General features: G+C 48.9%; 1 protein-coding gene across 1 annotated transcript; it reads left to right on the plus strand.

The window, feature by feature from the left end:
• Positions 1–216: 216 nt before the first annotated feature.
• On the plus strand, positions 217–8,220 carry ITPRIPL2 (ITPRIP like 2). The gene has a single exon (XM_007986784.3). The coding sequence runs from the start codon at positions 1,043–1,045 to the stop codon at positions 2,648–2,650; it is 1,608 nt and encodes a 535-aa protein (XP_007984975.1). The 5' UTR covers positions 217–1,042; the 3' UTR covers positions 2,651–8,220.
• Positions 8,221–16,077: the final 7,857 nt, after the last annotated feature.

Genomic DNA, 16,077 nt, shown 5'->3' on the forward strand with positions numbered 1-16,077 from the left:
TCTTGAACTCCTGACCTTAAATGATCCACCCACTTCGGCCTCTCAAAGTGCTGGGATTACAGGAGTGAGACACGCGCCCGGCCCCTTCCCTTTTTTGATTCCCATTTTTAAAAGGCTGTAAGCTTCAAGAAGGACAGAAACCTTGTCCATCTTGTCAACTGCGATTTCCCCAGCACCGTGGCTCTGGCCTGGCACATGGTAGGTGCTAGGTGAATACTGGTTTGAACAGAGGACAGACGCAGACGGCAAGGGCCACTCCTGTGCCAGGGCCTGCCACGCCACCACGGCTTGTGCAGTGGGGGTGGGGAGGATTGGACAGTTTGGCTTGCGCCCTCTTCTCCTTTTCAACGTCCCAGTATAACTTCAAGGGAGCGCAACTCCAGAGGCTCCGTGGACGAAGCCACCGCCCCGGAATCAGGGCCTTCCCAGTTCTGCCTTCGGGGAGGGAGGATGGGGGTGGGCCGCGGGAGGCCAGTTCCAAGCGCGTCCTGAAGTCCCTCCCGCCGCCCCGCGTCGCTTTAAGGCGGAGGCCCGGGAGGGGGCCGACCCGGCTCGCCAGCTCCACGCTCGGCTCCAGACTCCGGCATTTCCTCCCGGCTAGCTGGCGCGGCTTCGCCTCCCCCTCGGAAGAGGAAACTCCCGGGGTCCGAGTAACAGGGTCAGGCGCGGAGAGGAGCGGCGGGAGAGCCAGGAGGGCCGCCCAGGGTAGGAGGGGAGCCAGGCCGGGCCAGAAGCTGGCCGACGGCGGCGCGCGGGGGCACCGGGCGGGGAGGGCCGCTGAGTCGGACTCAGCGCGCAGCCGGGGCAGGGCGCGGCCCGGGGCCCGAGAGCGCAGGGCGGGCCGCAGCTGGAAGGAACACTTGAGCTGGGAGAGGAGGCCGAGCTGGAGGGCGGCTTCCCTCGGGCCTGCGATCGGGAAGCCGCCGCGGAGAAGGAGACGGGGACAGCGGGGCTGCCCGGACGCTGTGCGCATGCTGGGCTGGGGTCGCCGCCGGGGCTCGCCCCTTGGGCTGCTCGGCCACCGCCGCCCCGGGCGCCCGGCATGTCGGTGCACTACACACTCAATCTACGCGTCTTCTGGCCCCTGGTGACCGGCCTGTGCACCGCCCTGGTGTGCCTCTACCATGTCCTGCGGGGAAGCGGGGGCGCCCGGGCTGAGCCCCCCGACGGCGTGGACGGCGGCTTCCCGCTGCTCAAGGTGGCCGTCCTGCTCCTCCTCAGCTATGTCCTCCTGCGCTGTCGCCACGCTGTCCGGCAGCGCTTCCTGCCCGGGTCTCCCCGTCTGGGGGGTCACGCCGCCTTCTCCTCGAGACACTTCCGAGAGCCGGGCCTCAGCATCCTGCTGGAGAGTTACTACGAGCACGAGGTGCGTCTGTCTCCGCACGTGTTGGGCCACAGCAAGGCGCACGTGAGCCGGATCGTGGGCGAGCTGGTGCGGGCCGGGCGCGCCCGGGGGTCCCCCGGTCTCATTCCCGGGGGAGCGCTGGCCTTGGCCTTCCGCGGAGACTTCATCCAGGTGGGCAGTGCCTACGAGCAGCATAAAATCCGCCGGCCAGACAGCTTCGACGTGCTGGTGCCACTGCGCCTGCCGCCGCTTGTGGCGCTGGAGCCACGGAGCCTGGGCGAGGAGCCAGTGCTGGCCCCAGCCTTCCGCGGCTGCTTCGTGTGCGCCCTCAAGGCACCACCCTCACCATTGGGGGCCTCGGGGGGCCACTGGCTTCGGGACTGCAAACCCTTTGCTGATGCCTTCTGCGTGGATGTGCGCGGGCGGCGTCACCTCTCTGCTACTTTGGTGCTGCGCTGGTTCCAGTCGCATCTGCAGCGCTCCTTGGCCACTGTGCGTTACAGCCTGGAGGGGCGCTGTCGGGTCACCTTGACCCCAGGTGGCCTGGAACAGCCCCCCACCTTACACATCCTGCCCTGCCGCACTGACTATGGCTGCTGTCGCCTTTCTATGGCTGTGCGTCTCATCCCCGCAGTCCATCTAGGAGATGGGGTCTTCCTTGTGGCGCCACCACCGCCACCCCTGCCCAGCGCGCCCCTGTTGGAGCTCCCTGAGGGCCTGCGCGCGGAGGCACTGTGGGGTGTGAACACAGCACGCCAGGAGCAGAAGCTGCTGAGTTGGCTGCAGGAACGGGCAGCTCCAGGTGCCTGCTACCTCAAGTGCCTCCAGTTGCTTAAGGCTCTGCGAGATCTGGGCGCCCGTGGGCTGGACTCAGCGGCTGCCACCCAGTGGGGACGCATCCTGTCCTCATATGTGCTCAAGACAGTGCTGCTGGCAGTGCTGCTGCGCAAGGGGGCCCCTGGGCAAGGCTGGGACGAGGAGCACCTGGGAAAGTGTTTGGAGGAGTTGGTGCAGTTCCTTAGGGACTGTCTGCTGCGACGCCATACGCTCTTCCACTGCGTCCTGGGCCCTGGTGGGGCGGCTGCTGAGGTGGGTCCCCTGCCCAAGGCACTGCGGGAAGCCGCCCCAGTTGACCTCCTGGCCGCTTTCGACGGGCACGCCCGGGAACTTGCAGCGGCGCGGTTGCTGTCCACGTGGCAAAGGCTGCCCCAGCTTCTCCGGGCCTACGGGGGTCCCCGCTACCTTGCCAGGTGCCCCCCGCCCCGGAGTCAGCGCACCCAGGGCTTCCTTGAAGGTGAACCGTAAACCCTGACAGCACCCCCACCTGACCAAATGCTCCTAAAGCCTTTCTCACTGGGTGGGGGTGGGAATGGCGGCGAAGCCAGTTAAATGCAAGATTGCAGAAAGCAGAGAAAAATTTGGTGGCTGCCACAAGCTTTAGTGGCTTAAATATCACCTCCTCGCTTCACAGTCCAATATAATATGACATCTTCACACCCACTAGAGTGTCCTGGGCAAACTAAGGGAAAACATGCAACAGCAGCCCCAAGAATTGGTTCAAATGTTCTCTGTGGACGGATTCTGTAGAAGGATGTGGCTTTTACAGAAGTCCAGTAGAAGCAAGAACTAGCTGCAGGGAAAATTTCTTCTTGTCGATTTTTAGACACAGATCTCTCTGCCCAAATTAAAAACAAACAAAAACACTAAAGTTTTTGATACAATTACTTGCTAGGTACTTGGTTCCTGATTGTCTTTAAAAGGAAAAATCTGAATCTTTATTTGCAACTGGAATTGAAGTTCTATTTTAGGGGCTAATGGTCAGAGGAACATAATTTCCACTGTTCACGTTAATATTAATGTATTTTTAAAACGGTGCAATCACAGGTGTTTGACAAGATTGTCAAAAAATTAAATCACACAGATGGAAAGGCAATCGAGAGTTGATTAGAGAAACTTCCAGAGAAAAGAGCACTTTATATTGATCAATTCACTCATATTGTGGTAATTGCTAGCACCAAGCATTGCGTCTGAGAGGGAAGCCAGTTATATTTATTATTAAATGTACAGCCTTGAAAAGTGGCCAGCATGCTTGCCTAACATCACCGCAGGCCACAAGCTGGGATATGTACCAGTCCGTCAACACCCATTCATGGAACTACCTACTACCAGCCAGACATGGCTGGAACCAAAGCAGCAACCAGATACATATTCAAGACAACACTGGTGAAGGCATAAAACATCTTGGCTTTGGAGAAAGATGTGTTTTAGGCTTTGGCTGTAAAGGTGTTTCTCCAAGGCTGGCTGCTGGCTGGAGACAGAAACGTTTTTTGTTTTAAGGTTTTTAGCAAACTCCTTCACAAAGAGATTTCTTTCTGAGCTTAATGAGCTGATGAAAAGGAAATGCCTGCTGTTTAGCATGTGGTTTGTGCTGGATCTCTAACCATTGATGGTTCCTCCTTGTTCAGGCAGTCTTACGTGGTCCAGGAGACCTGTTGATTCAGCATAGGTCTTGCAAAACATTTCACTTATAGTTCAGTATCTTGGGCTCTGTGCTTGAAGGTCAGTTACTCCTTGGTCGTGGGCAGAGGAGACAAATTAGGAAAAGAGCAAGGGAGACAGCACTTGACAGCAGTCTGTCTCTTTTTTCTCTTTAGGTATCAGTATCACCAGGTTTGGTGTATTTTGCAGCTGGGAGGAGCCTGTCCTGGAATTCTTCCTTGTTCTACCAAATTTATAACAGCCCTCAATTACAGTTTTAAGTTCACCATGGCCCATCATCGGTTTGCCTGATTGGAAATGCAACCAGTCTAAGTGTTACACATTGGGTTTTTTTTTTTTTTTTTTTTCTTAATAAAAACATGTACCTCCTCAGACTCTTACAGCTAAAATTTGGAAGACAGAAATGGCGTTGTGAATAGAATCATTGTTGAAGTTCTGAGCTCTTTGGAGGGAACTCTATAAACCTTCTTTCTTTAGGGATCCACTTGCCCGCTGTGGGAAATCATTGTGAGTAGGTGATTTACGGGGAATCCTTCTCCTCAAAGCTGCATTGGCTTCTTATATCCTTTGCAACCTTGGGCTGAAAGAGAAGCAGCTGCAAACATTGTGCATCTCTTTGAGGTTGTCTCGAGGCCAGTTCCCCGCAAAGGTCATTCCTAGCTTTGTGAGATCAATGTTAGGTCATAAGGTACTGCATTGTGCAAAAAAGTCAGTCTGCTAACTTTATGCAAAGATAGAAACTGCACAGTATTTTTTAAAAATAGTTTAAAAAATAGATGCCAATAGTAGATCTTATATATATACATATTTTTTATATATATGCATATATATATATATTTCCATACTCAACCACAGCTTCCTCTGTACTCATTGTCTGCTACAGTAGGACCAAGGGTTGAAAGGGTTATAAAGCTTTAAGGCTGGGCACGGTGGCTCACCCCTGTAATCCCAGCACTTTGGGAGGCTTAGGTGGGCGGATCACCTGAGGTCAGGAGTTCAAGACCAGCCTGGCCAACATGGCAAAACCCCGTCTCTACTAAAAAATACAAAAACTATCCGGGCATGATGGCGGGCGCCTGTAATCCCAGCTACTTGGGAGGCTGAGGCAGGAGAATCGCTTGAACCCAGGAGGCAGAGCTTGCAGTGAGCCGAGATCACGCCACTGCATTCCAGCCTGGGCGAAAAAGCAAGACTCCGCCTCAAAAAAAAAAGCTTTAAAAGCTGAATTTTAGAAATATTTCTAGCTGTGTCAATGAGTTCTTCTTTTAATAGTATTTTAAAGTATAAATCTGGTAACATACTTAGTTCTTGTAGTTCTTTTGTTAGTTTTTTTTTTTTTTTTTCAGGTTAATTACCCAAAGCCTCATCCATCCTCAAGGTTTTTAAATTTTATTTTTTTAAAATAAATTGTGCATTGTATTTGTGAGTTTTTAAAATATACTGTTTTATTTAAATGCCATGCTGAGCAATTGTTCTCTGTACATGGTAACCAAAACTTAGAGATTTCGATCAATTTTGATCAATGTTTAGTAAACCAAAACATGTACTGTGTACAACGGAAATAATATGGCATATTAGCCAGGCATGATGGTTGCCCAAGACAGTTAAATTAAGCTCAATTCTATATTTTATTAGGGCTCCATTATGTCCTTCATCTGAAATGTACACATTTTTGGTGTATGCTTGGTACTGGAGATTCATATATGCAAATATTCTCATGCAAGAAGGCTCCACAGTAACAACAGCAAAAAAAAAAAAAAAAAAAAAAAAAAAAAATTAGTTGTCCAGCCAGTGCCGGAGGAAAATGTTTTTGGGGAAGATGACTCAGTCATTTTGTGGCGAGACACCCTTCGGTAACTCCCACTGACCAGTCTTGGGAGCCTTCCTGGAATGATCGTGGGCTGAGCGGAGATGTGTTTTGCAAAATGAAACTGAAGCCGAAAGAAGGCAGAATTCGAATGAGGCAAGAGAAATCCAAAGAACTGGGGAAGGAGGACTTCAGATGGAAGTGAAGCAAGAGAGGGAAGGGGAAATGAAGTGAAAATTGCGTGAGGGTGTGAGAGAGGTTTGGGTTAGGAAACACATTTTTAGTGCTATTTCCAGCCAGGGGTCGCAAACTCAGCAGCCTGTAGAAATGGGGTGGGAGGTGGGGGGGAACCTGCACTCGCCTTTAAAGAGGGGACCGTTGCTCAGCCATGCAGAAAAAAATGGGGCAACAAGCTGGAAATCAGGTTTTTTTTTTTTGAAAAGTGAAACTTGATGATTTTTAAACAAGTAATTAAAAAAAAAAAATGTCCAAAATACCACGTGGGCCAAACATGTGTTTAAGCCTGGGGGCCACCAGTTTGCGACCACTGCCTTACACAGTTAACACCCCAAGTATGTATATGGTCATATGTTTTGTTTTGGATATGGTAGTATTATATATACTTGGGGGTGTGATATTTTAAATTATCTTAATCTCTCAGAGCTAAGCTTTATTGTAGAAACAAATAAAAAAAAAAAAAAATTAACATAGCCACAGATAACACTTAACTCACAGTTCCCAGGAAGACGCTTGATCTCCAAGCTGCTCTTTTTGAGTCAGATCCTACGTCAAGCCACTTAGGACCAGTTTCTGGCATTTCTTTCCTGGTGATTTGGAGTAAACTTCTTGGTTCTGTCAGAGTTTGCAGATGAGTAATCAGGAAGGATTGCAGAATAACTTGTTTCTTTGTATTTTATTCTTACATTTAAATTAATTTTGGGGAGTTAGTGGTATCCTAGCTCATGCCTTTACAGTGGTGATTGCTTGCTGGATTTGGGGTGCAAGCTTTTTCAGCTTGTACCATTTCCAGTACCAACAACACAGGTTTTTGTTTTTGTTTTTTGAGACAGGGTCTCACTCTGTTGCCCAGGCTGGAGTGCAGTGGCAAGATTGCAGCTCATTGCAGCCTTGACCTCCTGGGATCAAGTGATCCTCCTGTCTCAGCCTCCCAACTAGCTGGGCCCACACATATGTGCCACTACACCCAGCGAATTTTTAAATTATTTGTAGAGTTAGGGTCTCCCTATGTTGCCCAGGCTGGTCTTGAACTACTGGACTCAAGCCATCCTCCCACCTCGGCCTCTCAGAGTGTTGGGATTATAGGCGTGAGCCACCACACCTGGCCTAAAAGCATGCTTCTGATCAGACTTCACTCCTGAATGTTTCTATCATTTTCTTTCTTTTTTTTTTTTTTTTTTTTTTCGAGACAGAGTTTTGCTCTTGTTGTCTAGGCTGGGGTGCAGTGGGATGATCTTAGCTCACTGCAACCTCCGCCTCCCAGGTTCAAGTGATTCTTGGGCCTCAGCCTCCCGAGTAGCTGGGATTACAGGCACCTGCCACCAGGCCTGGCTTTTTTTTTTTTTTTTTGGTAGAGATGGGGGTTTCATCATGTTGGTCAGGCTGGTCTCGAACTCCTAACCTCAGGTGATCTACCCGCCTCAGCCTCCCAAAGTGCTGGGATTATAGGCGTGAGGCACCCCACCGGCCTCTATCATTTCCTGACTCAGCAGCTCCACCAAATTGACGTCCTAGTAAACACTGTGAAGGAATTAACGTAAGTGCTTCCAGAGCATCTCATGTAACCTCTATGGAGTAAGTCACTTTTTCTGTAACATGTGGCTTTTGACCTTGATGAAGACTTCGACTTCTCATCCCTGTCTGCATGGAGGAAGATGAGTCAGTGGCGGGGAAAATGAACCTCAGTAACATTTCCAGTGTCCCTCAAGAGGAAACAAGTTCAGTGTTATCATTGTGGCATTCGTTAGTTTTTTTTTTTTTAAGTCACTTGTTTAGATACGTCTTTATTTTTTTTATACCTACATAGCGCATGACTGGAGGGGATAAAGCACGTATAAGTTGGGAGAGGGTAAAGAATGTGTGACTATGTATGCAGAAAATACACTAAAATGTCCAGCAAAATGATATATACTGTAATCTGGTTTTTGAAGTATCTACTATTCTGGAATATTTTTTAACAACTTCTTGCTTTTTTAAAAAAAGGTGCCTTGATTCAGTTGCTTGACTTAAAACATTCCTCCTCTTTTATTGTGATTTTTAATGTCTTCTGACCCCAAACTGTGTTTCTGGTTGCAGTCTGGCGGCTGCCGGCGTAGCACTGGTTTTGTTCCAATAACAGAGACCAAAGAGTTAATCAGATATGGGTCAGCTGCTACAATTGTGTGATTCAAAGGCAATTTAATCACCCCAAATTTCCATGATCCCCGCAGTCAAGACCTGCCATTCGTTTTCTCTTGCAGGTTGGAGGAAATTTGCACTTTGAATCATATGGGTCATTTGGGGACCTTGTTCTTTTCTATTTTGCTTTATTAATAAAGGAACTTGTAGAAACCTCTGGACTGAATGTCAGATCTGGGGAGGGCTTTCGTCTTCCCGGAGGGCAGCCTGTGCCTGTGCTGGCTTGTGGTTCTTTGCACAAGCCTCAACTGCTTTGAGCATCTGGGTGTATGGGAAACTTTCCCCATGCATTAAGGCTGGGGATAATTTTTGTGTAGAATTAGCTCTGTATACAGGTGTGAAAAAAATGCTAGTTCACAGCGCTACAGGTGTGCTCCCTGGAATCCTGAACTTTCACGTCTTCCTCCTGGCCTAGAACCTTCTGTCCCCACCTCTCCTCTCTGCCTCACTCTCCCACCCCTGCTCCCTCACACATACCCAAACACGATTCACGTCTTGGCCTGTGGCTCAAGAATTTTGTCCAGAAATCTCTTAGGCCCTCAGGCCCTTGCGAAATGGTAAACATTTGCTAATACAAAAAACCACCAGGCTTAGCAGGAGATAGAATCTTAGAGACTAAGGGCCGTTCAGAGCCCCAGAGCCAGGTGGAAACCCAGGGAAACCTGCAGCCATGATGAAACAGTAGTTGTGGTTAGGTGCAGTGGCTCACGCCTGTAATCCCAGCACTTTGAGAGGCCGAGGTGGGCAGATCACGAGGTCAAATGATTGAGACCATCCTGACCAACATGGTGAAACCCCATCTCTACTCAAAATACAAAAATTAGCTGGGCATGGTGGTGCGCACCTGTAGTCCCAGCTGCTCGGGAGGCTGAGGCAGGAGAATCCCTTGAACCTGGCAGGCAGAGGTTGCAGTGAGCCGAGACTGCGCCACTGCACTCCAGCCTGGCAACAGAGTGAGGCTCCATCTCAAAAAGAAACAGTAGTTGTGTAGGACACTTGCCCAGGGGAAAGTTGGTGGGGTGTGAATAACACTGTCCCAGGGCATCGAGGATACACACACAAAGGTGGCCAAGACAGACATGGCTTCTCTCTTAGGAGCTCACACAGAGAGGCAGAAAGGCAATGAAAGAACCCATTACTGTACAGCGTGGTGGGTGCTGGGTAGGAGAAAGTTTTTGAAAACCAAACAAGGGTACCTCGTGCACTTTAGGGTTTTCAGGAGAGCTCCTTGGAAGAAGTGACATCTAAGTTGAGATCCAAAGATAGGTGGGAAGTAGCCCAGTGAAGAGAGCTGGACTGGAGAAGAATGTATTGAACGCAGAGATGAAAGAGCATTCCAGTTTGACTGGAAAGTAGGGGTGGGTGGAGAGGAGGGGAGGAGGAGTCAGTGGAAGGGATGAGGTGGGAGGGAGTTTGAAGCCAGAGCTTCTCAAGCTGGAGTGCGCAGATCACCTGGGTGCCTTGTTACAATGTAAGTTCTAGCTGCGTGCAGTAGCTCACACCTGTAATCCCAGCACTTTGGGAGGCCGTGGCGGGGGGATCACTTGAGGTCAGGAGTTTGAGACCAGCCTGGCCAACATGGCAAAATACCATCTTTACTAAAAATACAAAAATTAGCCGGGGATGGTGGCGCATGCCTGTAGTCCCGGCTACTTTAGAGGCTGAGCCCCAAGAATTGCTTGAGCTTGGGAGGCGGAAGTTGCATTGAGCTAAGATTGTGCCACTGCACTCCAGCCTGGGCAACAGAGTGGCACTCTGTCTCAAAAAAGCAAAAACAACAACAACAGAACCCCCAAGTTCTGATTCAGCAGATCTTGCCTTCTTTTTTAATCTCTTTTTCTGAGACAGGGCCTTGTTCTGTTGCCCAGGCTGGAGTGCAACGGCAGGATCAGAGCTCCCTGCAGCCTCAACCTCCCAGGCTCAAGTGATCCTCCTGCCTCAGCCTCCTGATTAGCTGAGACTACAGGCATGCACCACCATGCACAGCTAACTTAAAAATTTTTTTGTAGAGATGGAGTCTTGTTCTCTTGTCCAGGCTGGTCTCACACTCCTGGCCTCAAGCCATCCTCCTGCCTTGGCCTCCCAAAGCACTAGGATTACAGATGTGAGCCACCATAACTGGCCAGGGCCTGAGATTTGGCCTGTTTAACAAGCTGCCAGGGAATGGCGATGCCATTGGTACAGAGTCCACAGGCACACACACACACACGCACACACAGCGGCAGACCACACGGAGAGTTTGAACTGATCAAAGGGCACTGTGGAATCACTTTAGACAAGGAGTGGCAAGGTCACATTTGAATTTGGCTCACTCTGGCTAAGGTGTGGAGAGTGAATTATACAGGGGTTGGCAAACTACCACCTGAATATTTATTTTTGTAAGTAGTGTCATTGGTACACAGCTATATCCATTCATTAACATACTGTTTGTGGCTGCTTTCACGCTACCTGGGCAGAGTTGAGTAACTGTGACAGAGGCCAGATGGCTCACAAAACTGAAAATATTTACTTTGTGGCCCTTTGTTGAAAAGTTAGCCAAGCCCTGAAGCAAGACTATAAAGAATTGGATGCTGCAGTGGTCCAGACCTGGGCAGGGGGCTAGAGGTAGGGACAGAGACAAGTTAGAGACAGACAGTAGCATACATTAATGCAAAGACCTGTCGGCAGGGCACGGTGGCTCATGCCTGTAATCCTAGCACTTTGGGAGGCCAAAGCAGGCAGATCACTTGAGGTCAGGAGTTCGAGACCAGCCTGGGCAACATGGTGAAACTCCCTCTCTACCAAAAATACAAAAACAAACAAACAAAAACACAGGTGTGGTGATGCACACCTGTAGTCCCAGCTACTCGGGAGGCTGAAGCAGGGGGATCACTTGAACCCAGGAGGCAGAGGTTGCAGGCAGCCGGGATCCCACCACTGCACTCTAGCCTGGGCAACCGAGTGAGACTCTATCTCAAAAACAAAAACAAAAAAAAACAAAAAAGGCTTGTCTTCAAATCTTGTGTTCCGCACTTCTTATCTATGTGTCTCTACAAGTTACCTAATCCTCTTTGAATCTTGATTCCCTCATCTGTAAAATGGGATTAATAACGGAACCTCGCCCATAGGAGTGATTGAGGATTAAGTGAGATTTTTGCACGCAAAGTGCTTGGCACAGATTAAGCACCCAGTACGAGTCAGTGTAGAAGCAATTATTAGAATGGCCTGAAAATGCCATTCTAACAATCCCGGCACTTTGGGAGGCTGAGGTAGGAGGATCACTTGATTGCAGGAGTTCGAGGCCAGCCTGCACCACATAGCGAGACCCCCGTCTCTACAAATACATTAAAACTAGAGTGGCATTTTCACATAATCTGTGTCTCCCGCCTCTTCCTCTGCTCACTTTGCTGAAGCTCATTCTTTCTTCTCTGCAGGATCTGTTTCCCTGTAATCCTCCCTGATCATCCCTCTGCTACCCAGTTTTTGTTCATCTCCTTCCTTGATGTCCCTGGCATTTTCCACTATGAAAAGTTTTATTCAGGATACTATGGTAGACTGGTTACAACAATAGTCTGTGTTCTCCAGTTTTCTTACACCTATACCCTTTGCAAAATGATTTTGCAATCTTTTCCATCAAGAAGGGGTGCCTTTTTGCCTACCCCTTACATCTGGAAGTGCTTTGTGAGTTTATTTATTTATTTATTTTTTGGAGATGGAGTCTTGCTCTGTTGCCCAGTCTGGAGTGCAGTGGCGCTATCTCGGCTCACTGCAACCTCTTCCAGGTTCAACCGATTCTCCTGCCTCGGCCTCCTGAGTAGGTGGGATTACAGGCACCTACCACAACACTTGGCTAATTTTTGTATTTTTAGTAGAGACAGGGTTTCACCATGTTGGCCAGGCTGGTCTCGAACTCCTGACCTCAGGTGATCCATCCACCTTGGCCTCGAAAAGTGCTGGGATTACAGGTGTGAGCCACCGTGCCCGGCTGTGAGTTTCTTTAATCAACAGAATGTGGCAGAGGGACATAGTGCTAGTTCATGACCTAGGAGGCCTCAAGACATCTTGTCTATTTCCTATTGTTCTCTTGGAAGACCACTGCTGCCATGTGAACAGCTTACCTGCTGGGGGATGAGCGATCACATGGCTCCTTCAACCTTGTCTCCAGAGCCGCCAGCCAGCCAACTGGGAGATATGGGAATGAGGACATCCTAGAGCAGCCTCCTCACCTCATCCCCACTGCCCCAATAGACCTCACCACTGACTGATGGAAACACTCAAGTGAACCAGCCAAGATCAGCAGGGCCTGGCTCAGATCAGCAGAACCACCCAGCTGGCCCATAGACTCTGAGCAATAATAGACAGATACTTCGTGTTTTAATTCACCAAGGTAGAGGTGGTTTATTGTTCAGCAATAACTAACTGACATGGATGCCTAGGAAAATCTGGCATAAAAAGGCTGCCACTGTAGTAAATAGAAGCAGTTCATTTTTCTATTTGTTTGCTTGTTTAAAGATGGGGTCTTGCCCTGTTGCCCAAGCTGGAGTACAGTGGCCCTTTATAGCTCACTGCTGACTCAAACTCATGGGCTCAAAAGATCCTCCCACCTCAGCTTCCCAAGTAGCTAGGACTACAGGCATGCACCACCATGCATTGCTAGTTTTTTCAATTTGTATTTTTTTTGGTCAAGACAGGATTTTGCTCTGTTATTCAGGCTGGCCTTGTATTCCTGACCTCACGCAGTCCTCCTACCTCAGCCTCCCAAAGTGCTGGAACTGTGGGTGTGGGTATGAGCCACCACTCCTGGTCCAGGCAGTCCTTAACTTCTGTACATCTGATTTTCAAACAGAATTTTATACAGGTACTTGACTGACACCCCAAACCACCTGCCACGTGATGAATCCGGGCTTCCCTCATTGCTGAAGCACAGTGGGGTGCCTGGTCCACCAAGAAATGGTTTAATTGTTAGCACTGTCGCCATCCCTGTGCAAAGTGTTTACACAGCTGTTTGCATATGTTCCCACAGTTGCCTTATCTTGTAAAAACAAATGGAAACTGGGAAAATGAAAGCATTGATTCGGTTACAAGATGCCACAGGTCTCAAAGGTGATAGAGGCAACACAAGGACTCTGCGTGCCCAGCGTGCTGAGGCTGCAGCCTCAGTCCCGTGCTCACTGGCGCAGCTTAGCTTAGATGTTATATTTAATTGTGAAGAAAAAGAACAACGACAGGGAAGAGCACATAGGAAATTGTATCCATTAGGTATACATTTGGCCACAGCTTATAAAAACCTAACCTAGAGTGATCCAAACAGATATAGTGGCTTTTCTCATGCGGCCAGAAGCCTGGAGGTGGGCAGGCAGCAGGTTAGGATGAATCAGGACCCAGGGATATTTTTGCTCTGCTATTCAAGGTATTTTTGCTTTGTATCCTCATGCTTGTCATGTCAAGATCCCACCTCCTTTGACTTTCTTTGAAGAAGGGAAGAAAGAGAATGGATTAGGGCAAGGGTCTCCAATCCCTGGGTCATGGGCTAGTACCAGTCCATGGCCTGTTAGGAACTGGGCTGCCCAGCAGGAGGTGAGCATCAGGCAAGTGAGTGAAACGTCATCGGTATTTACAGCTGCTCTCCATCTCTTGCATTACCACCTGAACTCTGCCTCCTGTCAGATCATCATTAGCATTAGCTTCTCATAGGAGGGTGAACCCTGTTATGAACTGCACCTGTGAGGGATCTAGGCTGCATGCTCCTTATGAGACTCTAATGCCTGATAATTGGCCACTATCTCCCATCATCTCCAGATGAGACCATCTAGTTGCAAGAAAACAAGCTCAGGGCTCCCATGATTCTACATTATGACAAATTGTATAATTATTTCATTATATATTACAATGTAATAATAAGAAAAATAAAGTGCACAATAAATGTACTTGAATCATCCAAAAACCATCCTCCCCCCACACCCAGCCCATGAAAAAATTGTCTTCCATGAAACTGGTCCCTGGTGCCAAAAAGTTGAGGACTGCTAGATTAAAGACTCAGTAGACTTCCTCTGACATCTTATTGGCCAGAATAATGTCACATGACCATTCTTAGCTGCAAGGGAAGCTGGGAAAGAGAGCCTGGCACATGGCATACAGCAGCTCTGAGCAGTAGATGAAGAAAGAATGAGTATAGTGGATAAATAAGAGTAAGAAGCTGGGCATGGCGGCGCACACCTGTAATCCCAGCACTTTGAGGGGCTGAGGTGGGTGGATCACCTGAGATCAGGACTTTGAGACCAGCCTGACCAACCTGGCAAAACCTCATCTCTACTCAAAATACAAAAATTAGCCAGGTGTGGTGGTGTGCACCTGTAATCCCAGATACTCAAGAGGCTGAGACAGGAGAATTACTTGAACCCAGGAGGCGGAGGCTGCAGTGAGCTGAGACTGCACCACTGCACTCTAGCCTGGGTGACAGAGTGAGACTCCATCTCAAAAAAAAAAAAAAATCTGCCAGAGAAATACCACAAACACATAGCTGAAGACTCTGTCAAAGAAGTGAGAAGTAATTAGAGAATTTACCATTCTGTAATTGTTCAGTTAATACTTCCGTAAGTTTTAGGATTTAGTAAATACTCCATAAATATTAGGATTGACGTCTCCGTTCCACCTGTCACTGGGTGTATTCTTCTGGGCAAATCAATTAACCCATCTGGACATCAGTCCCTTCGTTTGCCAAATGAAGGATATAATCTCTCCTCTTATAGGTTCCTTGGAAGAATCAAAAAGTAAAATGGTGAAACTGAGCCGTGTTATCTAAATGTCGGCTGTGTTCTCTTAGGAGTGCACCAGCATTTTTGGAACCACAGGAAGGTGAGTCCATTTCTTAAGAAGGAATCACTCTTAGGCACTCTGCCAGTTGTCTCCCTGCCACCAAACTCCCTTCCCCACAGGACTGTGAATGAGTCTGCGGTTGTGACTTTTTGTTGTAGGTGCGTCCCCAGAAGGGAGAAGATCCAGTGACAGCATCAACCACATGCTTATCTCATTCTTTCTTCTAACGTGTGTCATCTTTCTCCCCAGTCTGATTTTCATTGCTTGAGTTCCTGGGCAGAAAGCCTAGGCTAGTGGGTCTCTTTTTTTTTTTTTTTTTTTTTTGAGACAGAGTCTCGCTCTGTCACCCAGGCTGGAGTGCAATAGCACGATCTCGATCTCGACTCACTGCAAGCTCCGCCTCCCGGGTTCACACCATTCTCCTGCCTCAGCCTCCCGAGTAGCTGGGACTACAGGCGCCTGCCACCATGCCTGGCTAATTTTTTTTGTATTTTTAGTAGAGACGGGGTTTCACCGTGTTAGCCAGGATGGTCTCGATCTCCTGACCTCGTGATCCACCCATCTCAGTCTCCCAAAGTGCTGGGATTACAGGTGTGAGCCACCGCGCCCAGCCTAGGCTAGTGGTTCTCAATCCTGGCTTCATAACAGTGGGTGATGGGCTTTGTAAAAATTCTAATGCTGGGGACCCCACCCAAGACCAGAGAGATCAGAACTTAGGAGGATGCAGCCAAGGTATGGGAGCTGTTTACATCTCCCTGGACAATTTTAGAGTGCAGCTGGGGTTGTGAACCAGTGACCTAGGTCAGATGGCCCTTCTGGAACCTGCAGAGCTCAGTAGAGTACCTGCAATCTCTCCACCAGATGTTGTGGAAGCACCAGCTGGTTTGCATGAGGTTTGCCACATAGTTGAGACAGAAAGGTTAAGGATGATGGTGGTGGTGGTGCTGGGGGACCAAATCCTAGGAGAGAGCTCTTCAGCTGAGACACACAAGGCAAAATATAATTGCTAAGTGGGCATGGGGCTTCATCCATCTGGCAGTTCCCCTTTTCCCCAACCCCAAGGAGAAGGAAACAGTTAAACAAAAAAAGAGGCATCAGAGTCATCCTGAAACTTCTCAGTAATGAAACGCCTCAAAATTCAGAGGGACAGTGCCCTTGTTCTTTCTTTATTTTACAGAGTCTTGCTCTGTCGCCCAGGCTGGAGTGCAGTGGGGCA

This window comes from Chlorocebus sabaeus, chromosome 5 (genome assembly GCF_047675955.1).
Source record: "Chlorocebus sabaeus isolate Y175 chromosome 5, mChlSab1.0.hap1, whole genome shotgun sequence".
NCBI classification, from domain to species: domain Eukaryota; kingdom Metazoa; phylum Chordata; class Mammalia; order Primates; family Cercopithecidae; genus Chlorocebus; species Chlorocebus sabaeus.

What these genes read in the sequence shown, in the direction of transcription:
- ITPRIPL2 (XM_007986784.3), top strand. Translation starts at nt 1,043, where the DNA reads ATGTCGGTGCACTACACACTCAATCTACGCGTCTTCTGGCCCCTGGTG.